This window comes from Oncorhynchus kisutch, unplaced genomic scaffold (genome assembly GCF_002021735.2).
Source record: "Oncorhynchus kisutch isolate 150728-3 unplaced genomic scaffold, Okis_V2 scaffold646, whole genome shotgun sequence".
Classification (NCBI taxonomy): Eukaryota; Metazoa; Chordata; class Actinopteri; order Salmoniformes; family Salmonidae; genus Oncorhynchus; species Oncorhynchus kisutch.
Window position 1 is genome coordinate 112,501 of NW_022262591.1, and position 17,758 is coordinate 130,258.

General features: G+C 45.9%; 1 protein-coding gene across 1 annotated transcript in view; it reads right to left on the minus strand.

The window, feature by feature from the left end:
* Window positions 1-16,325, minus strand: part of LOC109886508 (hormonally up-regulated neu tumor-associated kinase homolog A) — a 59,634-nt gene extending 43,309 nt beyond the window's left edge. Inside the window, exons 1-3 of the mRNA XM_031815829.1 lie at window positions 16,065-16,325; window positions 3,886-4,008; window positions 3,162-3,331 (exon numbers count right to left, since the gene is read on the minus strand). Of these exons, the coding sequence (XP_031671689.1) occupies window positions 3,162-3,331; window positions 3,886-4,008; window positions 16,065-16,325 (554 nt within the window). The remainder of the gene's footprint in view (window positions 1-3,161; window positions 3,332-3,885; window positions 4,009-16,064) is intronic.
* Between the last annotated feature and the right edge of the window lie 1,433 nt (window positions 16,326-17,758).

Sequence of the window (17,758 nt, forward strand, 5' to 3'; positions counted from 1 at the left end):
GCCCTGACAGTAAATCTCAGTTAGACCAAAATAATGGTGTTCCAAAAAAGGTCCAGTCGAAATACAAATTCCATCTAGACACCGTTGCCCTAGAGCACACAAAAAACTATACATACCTTGGCCTAAATATCAGCGCCACAGGTAACTTCCACAAAGCTTTGAATGAGCTGAGAGACAAGGCAAGAAGGGCCTTCTATCCTATCAAAGGGAATATAAAATTTGACATCCCAATTAGGATCTGGCAAAAAAATACTTGAATCAGTTATAGAACCCATTGCCCTTTATGGTTGTGAGGTCTGGGATCCGCTCACCAACCAAGACTTCACAAAATTGGACAAACACCAAATTGAGACTCTGCATGCCAAATTCTGCAAATACATCCTCCGTGTACAATATAGAACACCAAATAATGTGTGTAAAGCGGAATTAGGCCAATACCTAGTTATCAAAATCCAGAAAAGAGACGTTAAATTCTACAACCACCTAAAAGGAAGCGATTCCCAAACCTTCCATAACAAAGCCTTCACCTACAGAGAGATGAACCTGGAAAGAGTCCCCTAAGCAATCTGGTCCTTGGGCTCTGTTCACAAACACAAACAGACCCCACAGAGCCCCAGGACAGATAAACACAATTAGACCCAACCAAATCATGAGAAAACAAAAAGATAATTACTTGACACATTGGAAAGAATTAACAAAAAACAGAGCATGCTATTTGGCCCTAAACAGAGAGCACACAGTGGCAGAATACCTGACCACTGTGACTGACCCAGACTCAAGGAAAGATTTTACTATGTACAGACTCAGTGAGCATAGCCTTGCTATTGAGAAAGGCCACCGGAGGCAGACCTGGCTCTCAAGAGAAGACACGCTATGTGCGCACTGCCCACAAAATGAGGTGGAAACTGAGCTGCACTTCCTGATCTCCTGCCAAATGTATGACCATATTAGAGACACATATTTCCCTCGGATTACACAGATACAAAAAGAATTAGAAAACAAACCCGATTTTTAGTCCCATGTCTACTGGGTGAAATACCACAGTGTTGCATCACAGCAGCAAGATTTGTGACCTGTTTTCACAACAAAAAGGTCAACCAGTGAAGAACAAACACCATTGTAAATACTTTAACCATTTGTAAATAAATATTTTAACCATTTGTACATCGTTACAACACTGTATATATACATAATATGACATTTGAAATGTCTTTATTCTTTTGGAACTTCTGTGAGTGTGATGTTTACAGTTAATTTGTTATTTTCTTTTATTATTTATTATTTCACTTTTGTATAATATCTTCTCCACTTGCTTTCACAAGGTTAACATATGTTTCAAATGCCAATAAAACCCTAAAATTGAATTGAAATGGAGTTGATTTTAATTGAGAGACAGAGAGAGATATCCTCAGGTTTAGAAACTGCTGCTGTCATGTGCTGTACTTCATGATGCTTTGTGTGCACATTGCAGTTGTGTGTGTGTGTAGGTGCGTGCGTCCTGTGTGCATGTGTGTGGGTGTGTAGGTGCGTGCGTCCTGTGTGTGTGTGTGTGTGTGTGTGTGTGTGTGTGTGTGTGTGTGTGTGTGTGTGTGTGGGTGTGTAGGTGCGTGCGTCCTGTGTGCATGTGTGTGGGTGTGTAGGTGCGTGCGTCCTGTGTGTGTGTGTGTGTGTGTGTGTAATTTTCCATGTCTGTGTGTGTGTGCCTGTGTTAGAGTTAGATTGTTAACCAGCACGACACCTTCCTAGCTTCTCTGATTCTGTCCTTTCCAGTAGCTCTCTTTACTACAAACCAACAGGGTGACCTATATGATGGAAACCAAAAGGGTGGCCTACATGACAAACCAACAGGGTGGCCTATATGATGAAACCAACAGGGTGGCCTACATGATGAACCAACAGGGTGGCCTATATGATGAACCAACAGGGTGGCCTACATGACGAAACCAACAGGGTAGGCTATATGATGAAACCAACAGGGTAGCCTACATGATGAAACCAACAGTTGGCCTACATGATGAACCAACAGGGTGGCCTATATGATGAACCAACAGGGTGGCCTACATGATGAACCAACAGGGTGGCCTACATGATGAAACAAACAGAGTGGCCTACATGATGAACCAACAGGGTGGCCTACATGATGAAACCAACAGGGTGGCCTACATGATGAAACCAACAGGGTGGCCTGAATCATGAACCAACAGGGTTTTCTACATGATGAAACCAACAGGGAAGCAAACATGATGAACCAACAGGGTTGCCTATATGATGAACCAACAGGGTGGCCTACATGATGACCCAACAGGGTGGCCTATATGATGAACCAACAGGCTGGCCTACATGACGAAACCAACAGGGTGGCCTACATGATGAACCAACAGGGTGGCCTACATGCTGAAACCAACAGGGTAGCCTACATGATGAAACCAACATGATGCCGTGTGTATGTGTGTATGTGTGTGTGTATGTGTGTGTGTGAGAGTGTGTGTGTGTGCGCCTGTACTGACCTGTGTATGATGCCGTGTGTGTGTGTGTGTGTGTGTGTGTGTGTGTGTGTGTGTGTGTGTGCCTGTACTGACTTGTGTATGATGCCGTGTGTTTGTGTGTTTGTGTGTGCCTGTACTGACCTGTGTATGATGCCGTGTGTGTGTGTTTGTGTGTGTGTGTGTACTGACCTGTGTATGATGTCATGTGTGTGTGTGTGTGAGTGCCTGTACTGACCTGTGTATGATGCCGTGTGTGTGTGTGTGTGTGTGTGCCTGTACTGACCTGTGTATGATGCCGTGTGTGTGTGTGTACTGACCTGTGTATGATGCCATGTGTGTGCCTGTACTGACCTGTGTATGATGCTGTGTGTGTGTACTGACCTGTGTATGATGCCATGTGTGTGTGTGTACTGACCTGTGTATGATGCCGTGTGTGTGTGTCTGTACTGACCTGTGTATGATGCCGTGTGTGTGTACTGACCTGTGTATGATGCCATGTGCGTGTGTGTACTGACCTGTGTATGATGCCATGTGTGTGTGTGTACTGACCTGTGTATGATGCCATGTGTGTGTGTGTACTGACCTGTGTATGATGCCGTGTGTGTGTGTGTGTGTGTGTGTGTGTGTGTGTGTGTGTGTGTGTGTGTGTGTGTGTGTGTGTGTGCCTGTACTGACCTGTGTATGATGCCGTGTGTGTGTAGGTGCTCCACAGCTGAGAGGATCTGTCGTGTGTATCTCCTGACTTCTCTCTCCTCCAGACGTTTCTTCTCACAGATTCGGTCCATCAGATCTCCTCCAACACACAGCTCCATTGCCATGTAGTAACTGTTCTCTGTCTCCAGGGTCTGAGGGGAGAGTGTGTGTGTATTTGTGTGGCTGTGTGTGTGTGTGTAGTTGTGTGGCTGTGTGTGTGTGTCATTTTGTGGCTGTGTGTGTGTAGTTGTGTGACTGTGTGTGTGTAGTTGTGTGATTGTGTGTGTGTATGTGTGTGTAGTTGTGTGGCTGTGTGTGTGTAGTTGTGTGGTTGTGTGTGTGTGTGTGTGTGTGTGTGGGTGTGTATGTGTGTGTGTGTGATTGTGTGGCTGTGTGTGTTTGTGTAGTTGTGTGGCTGTGTGTGTGTGTGTAGTTTTGTGGCTGTGTGTTTGTGTGTAGTTGTGTGGCTGTGCGTGTGTGTGTGGTTGTGTGGCTGTGTGTGTGTGTGTGTAGTTGTGTGGCTGTGTGTGTGTGTAGTTTTGTGGCTGCGTGTGTGTGTAGTTGTGTGGCTGTGTGTGTGTGTGTGTGGTTGTGTGGCTGTGCGTGTGTGTGTAGTTGTGTGGCTGTGTGTGTGTTTGTGTAGTTGTGTGGCTGTGTGTGTGTTTGTGTGTGTGTGTGTGTGTGTATGTGTGTGTGTGTATCTTACCTCCAGTAGAACTACTATATGAGGATGTCTGACCATCTGGTGAATACGAGGTTCTCTCTTCATATTCTTTAGAACGTATGAGTCCTGCCTCGCCTTCTTCTTATCAATCACCTTGATGGCCACCTGACACAGACACAGTCAACACAACACAGTCAACACAACACAGTCAAAACAACACAGTCAATACAATACAGTCAACACAGTCAACACAACACAGTCAATACAATACAGTCAACACAGTCAATACAACACAGTCAATACAACACAGTTAAAACTACACACTTAACACAGTCACCACAATAGTCAATTAAACACCATCAATACAACAGAGTCAACACAACACAGTCAATACATGACAGTCAATACAGCACAGTCAATACATGACAGTCAATACAGCACAGTCAATACATGACAGTCAATACAGCACAGTCAATACATGACAGTCAATACAGCACAGTCAATACATGACAGTCAACACAACACAGTCATGACATTTTTATTTTATTTTTTATTTTATTTATTTCACCTTTATTTAACCAGGTAGGCTAGTTGAGAACACCTTTATTTCACCAGGTAGGCTAGTTGAGAACACCTTTATTTAACCAGGTAGGCTAGTTGAGAACACCTTTATTTAACCAGGTAGGCTAGTTGAGAACACCTTTATTTAACCAGGTAGGCTAGTTGAGAACACCTTTATTTAACCAGGTAGGCTAGTTGAGAACACCTTTATTTAACCAGGTAGGCTAGTTGAGAACAAGTTCTCATTTGCAACTGCGACCTGGCCAAGATAAAGCATAGCAGTGTGAGCAGACAACAAAGAGTTACACATGGAGTAAACAATTAACAAGTCAATAACACAGTAGAAACCAAAGGGGGAGTCTATATACAATGTGTGCAAAAGGCATGAGAATTAGGCAAATAATTACAATTTTGCAGATTAACACTGGAATGATGAATGATCAGATGGTCATGTACAGGTAGAGATATTGGTGTGCAAAAGAGCAGAAAAGTAAATAAATAAAAACAGTATGGGGATGAGGTAGGTGAAAAAGGGTGGGCTATTTACCAATAGACTATGTACAGCTGCAGCGATCGGTTAGCTGCTCAGATAGCTGATGTTTGAAGTTGGTGAGGGAGATAAAAGTCTCCAACTTCAGCGATTTTTGCAATTCGTTCCAGTCACAGGCAGCAGAGTACTGGAACGAAAGGTGGCCAAATGAGGTGTTGGCTTTAGGGATGATCAGTGAGATACACCTGCTGGAGCGCGTGCTACGGATGGGTGTTGCCATCGTGACCAGTGAGCTGAGATAAGGCGGAGCTTTACCTAGCATGGACTTGTAGATGACCTGGAGCCAGTGGGTCTGGCGACGAATATGTAGCGAGGGCCAGCCGACTAGAGCATACAAGTCGCAGTGGTGGGTGGTATAAGGTGCTTTAGTGACGAGACGGATGGCACTGTGATAGACTGCATCCAGTTTGCTGAGTAGAGTGTTGGAAGCCATTTTGTAGATGACCTCGCCGAAGTCGAGGATCGGTAGGATAGTCAGTTTTACTAGGGTAAGCTTGGCGGCGTGAGTGAAGGAGGCTTTGTTGCGGAATAGAAAGCCGACTCTTGATTTGATTTTCGATTGGAGATGTTTGATATGAGTCTGGAAGGAGAGTTTGCAGTCTAGCCAGACACCTAGGTACTTATAGACGTCCACATATTCTAGGTCGGAACCATCCAGGGTGGTGATGCTAGTCGGGCATGCGGGTGCAGGCAGCGACCGGTTGAAAAGCATGCATTTGGTTTTACTAGCGTTTAAGAGCAGTTGGAGGCCACGGAAGGAGTGTTGTATGGCATTGAAGCTTGTTTGGAGGTTAGATAGCACAGTGTCCAAAGACGGGCCGAAGGTATATAGAATGGTGTCGTCTGCGTAGAGGTGGATCAGGGAATCGCCCGCAGCAAGAGCAACATCATTGATATACACAGAGAAAAGAGTCGGCCCGAGAATTGAACCCTGTGGCACCCCCATAGAGACTGCCAGAGGACCAGACAGCATGCCCTCCGATTTGACGCACTGAACTCTGTCTGCAAAGTAATTGGTGAACCAGGCAAGGCAGTCATCTGAAAAACCTAGGCTCCTGAGTCTGCCGATAAGAATATGATGATTGACAGAGTCGAAAGCCTTGGCAAGGTCGATGAAGACGGCTGCACAGTACTGTCTTTTATCGATGGCGGTTATGATATCGTTGAGTACCTTGAGTGTGGCTGAGGTGCACCCATGACCGGCTCGGAAACCAGATTGCACAGCGGAGAAGGTGCGGTGGGATTCGAGATGGTCAGTGACCTGTTTGTTGACTTGGCTTTCGAAGACCTTAGATAGGCAGGGCAGGATGGATATAGGTCTGTAACAGTTTGGGTCCAGGGTGTCTCCCCCAGTCAATACAGCACAGTCAATACAACACAGTTAAAACTACACACTTAACACAGTCACCACAATAGTCAATTAAACACCATCAATACAACAGAGTCAACACAACACAGTCAATACATGACCGTCAATACAGCACAGTCAACACAACACAGTCAATACATGACAATCAATACAGCACAGTCAACACAACACAGTCAATACAACACAGTCAATACAACACAGTCAATACAACACAGTCAATACATCACAGTCAATACAACACAGTCAATTCAAGGCTCTCCCCCCTTTCCCTTTGGCAAATCAGAACATAACTATGTCCTCCTGATTCCTGCTTACAAGAAAAAAGGTAAATCAGGAAGTGCCAGTGATGCACTCAATGTGACAATGAAGAGGGATGAAGAGGATGAAGAGGATGCTACAGGACTGTAGTGCTAGCGCAGACTGCAATACTCATCCGATAACATTTCCAAGTTTACCACATCAGTCACTGTCTTCATTAATAACTGCATCGACAACGTTGTCTCCACATTGCTCATACATACTGTACATATCCCAACCAGAAGCCATGGATTACCGGCAACATCCGCACTGAGCTAAAGGGTAGAGTGGGACACTAAAAGTGGGACACTAATCCGGACGCTTATAAGAAATCCTGCTACGCCCTCCGACAAACCATTAAACAGGCTAAGTGTAAATACTAGTAATATCAAATCCTACTACACCGGCTCTGACCCTCGTCGGATGTGGCAGGGCTTGCAAACTATTACGGAATACAAAGGGAAATCCAGCCAAGAGCTGTCCAGTGACGTGAGCCTACCAGATGGGGAAAATGCCTTCTCTGCTCGAGGCATACAACACTGAACCATGCGTGAGGGCACCAATTGTTCTGGATGACTGTGTGATCGCGCTCTCCAAATCCGATGTGAGTAAAACCTCCAATTTGCATACCGCCCCAACAGATCCACAGATGATTCAATCTCTATTGCACTTCACACTGCCCTTTCCCACCTGGACAAAATTAAGACCTATTTGAGAATGCTATTCATTGACAACAGATCAGCATTCAACACCATAGTGCCCTCAAAGCTCATCACTAAGCTAAGGACCCGGGGACTAAACATCTCCCTCTGCAACTGGATCCTGGACTTCCTGACTGACCGCCCTCCAGGTGGTAAGTGTAGGCAACAACACATCCGCAATGCTGACCCCCAACACAGGGGCCTCTCAGGGGTGCGTGCTCAGTCCCCTCCTGCATTCCCTGTTCACTCATGACTGCATGGCCGGGCACGACTCCAACACCATCATTACGCTTGCAGATGACACAACAGTCGTAGGCCTGATCACCGACAACAATGAAAGGGAGGAGGTCAGAGACCTGGCAGTGTGGTGCCAGAACAACAACCTGTCCCTCAATGTGATCAAGACAATGAAGAGACAGCCTATAGGGAGGAGGTCGGAGACCAGGCCGGGTGGTCCTTCAATATAATATATTATATAATCAAGACAAAGGAGATGATTGTGGACTACAGGAAAGGGAGGACCAAGCATGCCCCCATTCTCATCGACAGGGCTGTAGTGGAGCAGGTTGAGAGCTTCAAGTTCCTTGCTGTACTCATCACCAACAAACTATCATGGTCCAAGCACACCAAGACAGGCGTGAAGAGGGCACTACGAAACCTACTCCTCACGAGACTGAAAAGATTTGGCATGTGTCCTCAGACCCTCAAAAGGTTTTGAGAATGGCCAAGTGAGGATGGCTTTCACTTCAGCAGTAATAAATTCATGAACTTCTTTGAGGAAAAGATCATGATTATTAGAAAGCAAATGACGGACTCCTCTTTAAATCTCAATCTCAAGCTCAGTTCTCCTGTGTCTGCACAACTCTGCCATGACCTAGGATCAAGAGAGACACTCAAGTGTTTTAGTATTATATCTCTTGACACAATGATGAAAATAATCATGGCCTTTAAAACTTCAAGCTGCATACTGGACCCTATTCCAACTAAACTACTGAAAGAGCTGCTTCCTGTGCCTGGCCCTCCTATGTTGAACATAATAAACGGCTCTCTATCCACCGTATGTGTACCAAACTCACTAAAAGTCGCAGTCTCTTCCAGCGCCGACAGAGATGGCCGCCTCGCTTCGCGTTCCTAGGAAACTATGCAGTTTTTTTTTTTTTTTACGTGTTATTTCTTACATTGGTACCCCAGGTCATCTTAGGTTTCATTACATACAGTCGGGAATAACTACTGAATATAAGAGCAGCGTCAACTCACCATCAGTACGACCAAGAATATGTTTTTCGCAACGCAGATCCTGTGTTCTGCCTTACAGACAGTACAACGGAGCAGATCCTATGCAGCGACCCAAAAAAAACGACTCCGAAAGAGAGGGAAACGAGGCAGTCTTCTGGTCAGACTCCGGAGACGGGCACACCGTGCACCACTCCCTAGCATTCTTCTTGCCAATGTCCAGTCTCTTGACAACAAGGTTGATGAAATCCGAGCAAGGGTAGCATTCCAGAGGGACATCAGAGACTGTAACGTTCTCTGCTTCACGGAAACATGGCTCACCGGAGAGACGCTATCCGAAGTGGTGCAGCCAACGGGTTTCTCCACGCATCGCGCCGACAGAAACAAACATCTTTCTGGTAAGAAGAGGGGTGGGGGCGTATGCCTTATGGCCAACGTGACATGGTGTGATGAAAGAAACATACAGGAACTCAAATCCTTCTGTTCACCTGATTTAGAATTCCTCACAATCAAATGTAGACCGCATTATCTGCCAAGAGAATTCTCTTCGATTATAATCACAGCCGTATATATCCCCCCCCAAGCAGACACATCGATGGCTCTGAACGAACTTTATTTAACTCTCTGCAAACTGGAAACAATTTATCCGGAGGCTGCATTCATTGTAGCTGGGGATTTTAACAAGGCTAATCTGAAAACAAGACTCCCTAAATTTTATCAGCATATCGATTGCACAACCAGGGGTGGAAAGACCTTGGATCATTGTTACTCTAACTTCCGCGACGCATATAAGGCCCTGCCCCGCCCCCCTTTCGGAAAAGCTGACCACGACTCCATTTTGTTGATCCCTGCTTACAGACAGAAACTAAAACAAGAAGCTCCCACGCTGAGGTCTGTCCAACGCTGGTCCGACCAAGCTGACTCCACACTCCAAGACTGCTTCCATTACGTGGACTGGGAGATGTTTCGTATTGCGTCAGTTAACAACATTGACGAATACGCTGATTCGGTGTGCGAGTTCATTAGAACGTGCGTTGAAGATGTCGTTCCCATAGCAACGATTAAAACATTCCCTAACCAGAAACCGTGGATTGATGGCAGCATTCGTGTGAAACTGAAAGCGCGAACCACTGCTTTTAATCAGGGCAAGGTGTCTGGTAACATGACCGAATACAAACAGTGCAGCTATTCCCTCCGCAAGGCTATCAAACAAGCTAAGCGCCAGTACAGAGACAAAGTAGAATCTCAATTCAACGGCTCAGACACAAGAGGCATGTGGCAGGGTCTACAGTCAATCACGGACTACAGGAAGAAATCCAGCCCAGTCACGGACCAGGATGTCTTGCTCCCAGGCAGACTAAATAACTTTTTTGCCCGCTTTGAGGACAATACTGTGCCACTGACACGGCCTGCAACGAAAACATGCGGTCTCTCCTTCACTGCAGCCGAGGTGAGTAAGACATTTAAACGTGTTAACCCTCGCAAGGCTGCAGGCCCAGACGGCATCCCCAGCCACGCCCTCAGAGCATGCGCAGACCAGCTGGCCGGTGTGTTTACGGACATATTCAATCAATCCCTATACCAGTCTGCTGTTCCCACATGCTTCAAGAGGGCCACCATTGTTCCTGTTCCCAAGAAAGCTAAGGTAACTGAGCTAAACGACTACCGCCCCGTAGCACTCACATCCGTCATCATGAAGTGCTTTGAGAGACTAGTCAAGGACCATATCACCTCCACCCTACCTGACACCCTAGACCCACTCCAATTTGCTTACCGCCCAAATAGGTCCACAGACGATGCAATCTCAACCACACTGCACACTGCCCTAACCCATCTGGACAAGAGGAATACCTATGTGAGAATGCTGTTCATCGACTACAGCTCGGCATTCAACACCATAGTACCCTCCAAGCTCGTCATCAAGCTCGAGACCCTGGGTCTCGACCCCGCCCTGTGCAACTGGGTACTGGACTTCCTGACGGGCCGCCCCCAGGTGGTGAGGGTAGGCAACAACATCTCCTCCCCTGCTGATCCTCAACACTGGGGCCCCACAAGGGTGCATTCTGAGCCCTCTCCTGTACTCCCTGTTTACCCACGACTGCGTGGCCACGCACGCAATCATCAAGTTTGCGGACGACACAACAGTGGTAGGCTTGATTACCAACAACGACGAGACGGCCTACAGGGAGGAGGGGAGGGCCCTCGGAGTGTGGTGTCAGGAAAATAACCTCACACTCAACATCAACAAAACTAAGGAGATGATTGTGGACTTCAGGAAACAGCAGAGGGAACACCCCCCTATCCACATCGATGGAACAGTAGTGGAGAGGGTAGCAAGTTTTAAGTTCCTTGGCATACACATCACAGACAAACTGAATTGGTCCACTCACACAGGTCCACTCACGCAGCAGCGCCTCTTCAACCTCAGGAGGCTGAAGAAATTCGGCTTGTCACCAAAAGCACTCACAAACTTCTACAGATGCACAATCGAGAGCATCCTGGCGGGCTGTATCACCGCCTGGTATGGCAACTGCACCGCCCTCAACCGTAAGGCTCTCCAGAGGGTAGTGAGGTCTGCACAACGCATCACCGGGGGCAAACTACCTGCCCTCCAGGACACCTACACCACCCGATGCTACAGGAAGGCCATAAAGATCATCAAAGACATCAACCACCTGAGCCACTGCCTGTTCACCCCGCTGTCATCCAGAAGGCGAGGTCAGTACAGGTGCATCAAAGCTGGGACCGAGAGACTGAAAAACAGCTTTTATCTCAAGGCCATCAGACTGTTAAACAGCCACCACTAACATTGAGTGGCTGCTGCCAACACACTGTCAATGACACTGACTCCAGCCACTTTAATAATGGGAATTGATGGGAAATGATGTAAATATATCACTAGCCACTTTAAACAATGCTACCTTATATAATGTTACTTACCCTACATTATTCATCTCATATGCATACGTATATACTGGACTCTATATCATCGACTGCATCCTTATGTAATACATGTATCACTAGCCACTTTAACTATGCCACTTTGTTTACATACTCATCTCATATGTTATACTGTACTCGATATCATATACTGTGTCTTGCCTATGCTGCTCTGTACCATCACTCATTCATATATCCTTATGTACATATTCCTTATCCCCTTACACTGTGTATAAGACAGTAGTTTTTTTTGGAATTGTTAGTTAGATTACTTGTTCGTTATTACTGCATTGTCGGAACTAGAAGCACAAGCATTTCGCTACACTCGCATTAACATCTGCTAACCATGTGTATGTGACAAATAAAATTTGATTTGATTTGATTTGATTAATAAAGCCTCTCTTGAAAAAGTCAAACCTTGACAAAGAAAATAAAAAAAACTATCGAAGCTGTAGACAAACACTGCCTTCCTGAAGACAAACAATGTGTACAAAATGCTCAGGCTGGTTTTAGACCCCATCATAGCACTGTGAATGCACTTGTGAAGGTGGTAAATTACCTTTGAATGGCATCAGACCGAGGCTCTGCATCTGTCCTTGTGTTCCTAGACCTTAGTGCTGCTTTTGATACCATCGATCACCACATTCTTTTGGAGAGATTGGAAACCCAAAAGTTCTGGCCTGGTTTAGATCTTATCTGTCGAAAGATATCAGTTTGTCTCTGTGAATGGTTTGTCCTCTGACAAATCAAGTGTAAGTTTCGGTGTTCCTCAAAGTTCCGTTTTAGGACCACTATTGTTTTCACTATATATTTGAACTCTTGGGGGATGTCATTCGAAAACATAATGTTAACTTTCACTGCTATGCGGATGACACACAGCTGTACATTTCAATGAAACATGGTGAAGCCCCAAAATTGTCCTCGCAAGAAGCATGTGTTTCAGACATAAGGAAGTGGATGGCTGCAAACGTTCTACTTTTAAACTCGGACAAAACAGAGATGCTTGTTCTAGGCCCAAAGAAACAAAGAGATCTTCTGTTGAATCTGACAATTCATCTTGATGGTTGTACAGTCGTCTCAAATAAAACTGTGAAGGACCTCGGTGTTACTCTGGACCCCGATCTCTCTTTTGACGAACATATCAAGACTGTTTCAAGGACAGCTTTTTTCCATCTATGTAACATTGCAAAAATCAGAAACTTTCTGTCCAAAAATGATGCAGAAAAATGTAGCCATGCTTTTGTTACTTCTAGGTTAGACTACTGCAATGCTCTACTTTCTACCCGGATAAAGCACTAAATAAGCTTCAGTTAGTGCTAAATATGGCTGCTAGAATCCTGACTGGAACCAAAAAATTTGATCATATTACTCCAGTGCTAGCCTCCCTACACTGGCTTCCTGTCAAGGCAAGGGCTGAATATTACTGTTAACCTACAAAGCATTACATGGGCTTGCTCCTACCTATCTCTCTGATTTGGTCCTGCCGTACATACCTACACGTACGCTATGGTCACAAGACACAGGCCTCCTAATTGTCCCTAGAATTTCTAAGCAAACAGCTGGAGGCAGGGCTTTCTCCTATAGAGCTCCATTTTTATGGAATGGTCTGCCTACCCATGTGAGAGACGCAGACTCGGTCTCAACCTTTAAGTCTTTACTGAAGACTCATCTCTTCGGTGGGTCATATGATTGAGTGTAGTCTGGCCCAGGAGTGTGAAGGTGAACGGAAAGGCTCTGGAGCAACGAACCGCCATTGCTGTCTCTGCCTGGCCGGTTCCCCTCTTTCCAGTGGGATTCTCTGCCTCTAACCCTATTACAGGGGCTGAGTCACTGGCTTACTAGTGCTCTTTCATGCCGTCCCTGGGAAGGGTGCGTCACTTGAGTGGTTTGAGTCACTGACGTGATTGGGGGGGCGGTCCATCAGGAAGGGTTGGCGCCCCCCCCCCCCCCCCCCCCCTTGGGTTGTGCCGTGGTGGAGATCTTAGTTGGCTATTCTCGGCCTTGTCTCAGGATGGTAAGTTGGTGGTGGAAGATTTCCCTTTAGTGGTGTGGGGGCTGTGTTTTGGCAAAGTGGACGGGGTTATATCCTTCCTATTTGGCCCTGTCCGGGGGTGTCATCGGATGGGGCCACAGTGTCTCCTGACCCCTCCTGTCTCAGCCTCCAGTATTTATGCTGCAGTAGTTTATGTGTCGGGAGGCTAGGGTCAGTTTGTTATATCTGGAGTACTTCTCCTGTCTTATCCGGTGTCCTGTGTGAATTTAAGTATGCTTTCTCTAATTCTCTCTTTCTCTCTTTCTTTCTCTCTCGGAGGACCTGAGCCCTAGGACCATGCCTCAAGACAACCTGGCATGATGACTCCTTGATATCCCCAGTCCACCTGGCCATGCTGCTGCTCCAGTTTCAACTGTTCTGCCTACGGCTATGGAATCCTGACCTGTTCACCGGATGTGCTACCTGTCCCAGACCTGCTGTTTTGAACTCACTAGAGAAAGCAGGAGTGGTAGAGATACTCTTAATGATCGGCTATGAAAAGCCAACTGACATTTACTCCTGAGGTGCTGACTTGTTGCACCCTCTACAACTACTGTAATTATTATTATTGGACCCTGCTGGTCATTTATGAACATTTGAACATCTTGGCCATGTTCTGTTATAATCTCCACAGCCAGAAGAGGACTGGACACCCCTCATAGCCTGGTTCCTCTCTAGGGTTATTCTTAGGTTCCTGCCTTTCTAGGGAGTTATTCCTAGCCACCGTGCTTCTACACCTGCATTGCTTGCTGTTTGGGGTTTTAGGCTGGGTTTCTGTATAGCACTTTGAGATATCAGCTGATGTATGAAGGGCTATATAAATACATTTGATTTGATTTGTTTGTACAGCTGTACCATCGAAGCATATTGGTTGCATCACTGCTGGTATGGCAACTGCTCGGCCTCTGACCACAAGGCACTACAGAGGGTATTGCGTACGGCCCAGTACATCACTGGGGCTAAGCTTTCTGTCATCCAGGATCTCTATACAAGGCGGTGTAAGAGTAAGGCCCTAAAAATTGTCAGACTCCAGTCACCCTAGTCATAGACTGTTCTCTCTTCTACCGGACGGCAAGCGGTACCGGAGCGCCAAGTATTTGTCCAAAAGGCTTCTATTTTTAATTTTTTGCTTAAGGGCTTGTTAGTAAGCATTCCACTGTAACATTTGATTTGAACACAGCCAACACAACACAGCCAACACAACACAGTCAATACAACACAGTCAATACAACACAGCCAACACAACACAGTCAATACAACACAGTCAACACAACACAGTCAACACAACACAGCCAACACAACACAGTCAAGATAACACAGTCAATACAACACAGTCAACACAACACAGTCAATACAACACAGTCAATACAACACAGTCAACACAACACAGTCAATACAACACAGTCAACACAACACAGTCAATACAACACAGTCAATACAACACAGTCAATACAACACAGTCAATACAACACAGTCAACACAACACAGTCAACACAACACAGTCAATACAACACAGTCAATACAACACAGTCAATATAACACAGTCAATACAACACAGTCTATATAACACAGTCAATATAACACAGTCAATACAACACAGTCTATATAACACAGTCAATACAACACAGTCTATATAACACAGTCAATATAACACAGTCAATACAACACAGTCTATATAACACAGTCAATACAACACAGTCTATACAACACAGTCAATACAACACAGTCTATATAACACAGTCAATATAACACAGTCAATACAACACAGTCTATATAACACAGTCAATACAACACAGTCTATACAACACAGTCAATACAACACAGTCACTACAACACAGTCTATACAACACAGTCACTACAACACAGTACAACACAGTCAATAGAGGTATAAACCAAGCCTCCAGATCTAGCTGAGTTGAACCAGCTGTAACAGGGGTTCAAATGAACAATACTGAAGCAGAAAAATACATCTGAGGTCATCGCTATGGAGACCAGGTCACATACACAGACTAGTGGTTAGAGACTCACTGAACCGCACTACCATCCCAGAACACCTCTGCAGGGTAGTCTAGTGGTTAGAGACTTCATGATACACACCACCATCCCAGAACCCCTCTGCAGGGTAGTCTAGTGGTTAGAGACTTCATGATTCACACCACCATCCCAGAACCCCTCTGCAGGGTAGTCTAGTGTTTAGATACTTCCTGATCCACACCACCATCCCAGAACCCCTCTGCAGGGTAGTCTAGTGGTTAGAGACTTCCTGATCCACACCACCATCCCAGAACCCCTCTGCAGGGTAGTCTAGTGGTTAGAGACTTCCTGATCCACACCACCATCCCAGAATCCCTCTGCAGGGCAGTCTAGTGGATAGAGCGTTTGGCCAGTAATCAAAAGGTTGCTGATCGAATCCCCGAGCTGACAACGTTCTGCCTCTGAACAAGGCAGTTAACCCACTGTTCCTAGGCTGTCATTGAGAATAAGAATTTGTTCTAAACTGTTAAATACAGGTAAAATAAAACAAATGTGAAGAAGTACCTTCTCTCCTGTGCTGATGTGGAGCCCCTCCATGACCTTAGCGAAGGAGCCCTTGTTGATCATCTTCCCCACCAGATAGGAGCCCACCCGTTTGGAGTGAGGGAAGCTCCTCAGAAGCTCCCTGGGGGCCTTCAGACAGGAGTGGGCATGTCGCTCTCTACCCAGCCCAGAGGCCTCCAACTGGCTCACAATGCCACCAGACTCCCCCTCACCCACCACACCTCCACCCTCCACATACTCTGCCTTTGTTGCTGATGGCATTAGGGCCTGTACATAAGCTCATATACGCTCATACACTTCCACACACACACACAACCGTACACACAGACACTCCCACTCACTCACAACTATAAACATACACATACCAGGCCACCTCACACACCACAAGCACATAAATACTCACATGTACGCACACCAGTCCCACACACAAACACACTTTCCTCTCAACAGTCACGCAGCACCCTCACACTCAGACACCGAGCAGGAAGAGGAGCTGGTGGAATGAAGGAATAGAGGTGTTCTTCTTCTCTACAGGTGAGAGTCTCTTAGTTCCAGCAGGAAAATATCCTTCGCTTCCAATTCCAATCTCCTCTTTATCAGGTGCAGCTCTCGCCGATGAAGCGCTCTGTCTCTCTCTGTCAACTTGCTCTGCTCTCACTCTCTCTCTCTCTCTCTCTCTCTCTCTCTTTCTCTCTCTCTCTCTCTGGCAGTTAGTGGATGCTCCTAGGTCACAGCCGGAGACACCCTACACCGTAATTACCCCCCTACACATACACAGGCACACACACACACGCACACACACACATCCACATATACACACACATATGCTCTCTCTCTCTCTCTCTCTCTCTCTCTCTCTCTCTCTCTCTCTCTCTCTTTGTCTCCCTCTCTCTGTCTCCCTCTCTCTCTGTCTCCCCTCTCTCTCTCTCTCTCTCTCTCTCTCTCTCTCCCTCTCTCTCTCTCTGTCTCTCACTTTTACTCCAGGAGCCCTACACGTAACAAACAGGTGTCACAGCCTTGGTGTTGGTGTGTGTGGTGTGTGTTGTGTGGTGTGTGTGTCATTGTGCAGCAGACAGAATCTGGGGTTATAGGTGACTGTTTACCAATCCCCTCAGTCTGAAATTAGAGATAGAGAGAGAGAGAACAGTATGATAGATAGATAGATAGATAGATAGATAGATAGATAGACAGATAGATAGATAGACAGCCAGCCAGACAGCCAGCTAGCCAGCCAGCCAGCCAGAAAGACAGACAGACGGACAAACAGCCAGCCAGCAAGCCAGCCAGCCAGCCAGCCCTTACACAGCCTGGAACTGTGTTGGCTACTTTGAAGAATCTCAAATATAAAATATACAGTGCCTTGCGAAAGTATTCGGCCCCTTTGAACTTTGCGACCTTTTGCCACATTTCAGGCTTCAAACATAAAGATATAAAACTGTATTTTTTTGTGAAGAATCAACAACAAATGGGACACAATCATGAAGTGGAACGACATTTATTGGATATTTCAAACTTTTTTAACAAATCCAAAACTGAAAAATTGGGCGTGCAAAATTATTCAGCCCCCTTAAGTTAATACTTTTTAGCACCACCTTTTGCTGCGATTACAGCTGTAAGTCACTTGGGGTATGTCTCTATCAGTTTTGCACATCGAGAGACTGAAATGTTTTCCCATTCCTCCTTGCAAAACAGCT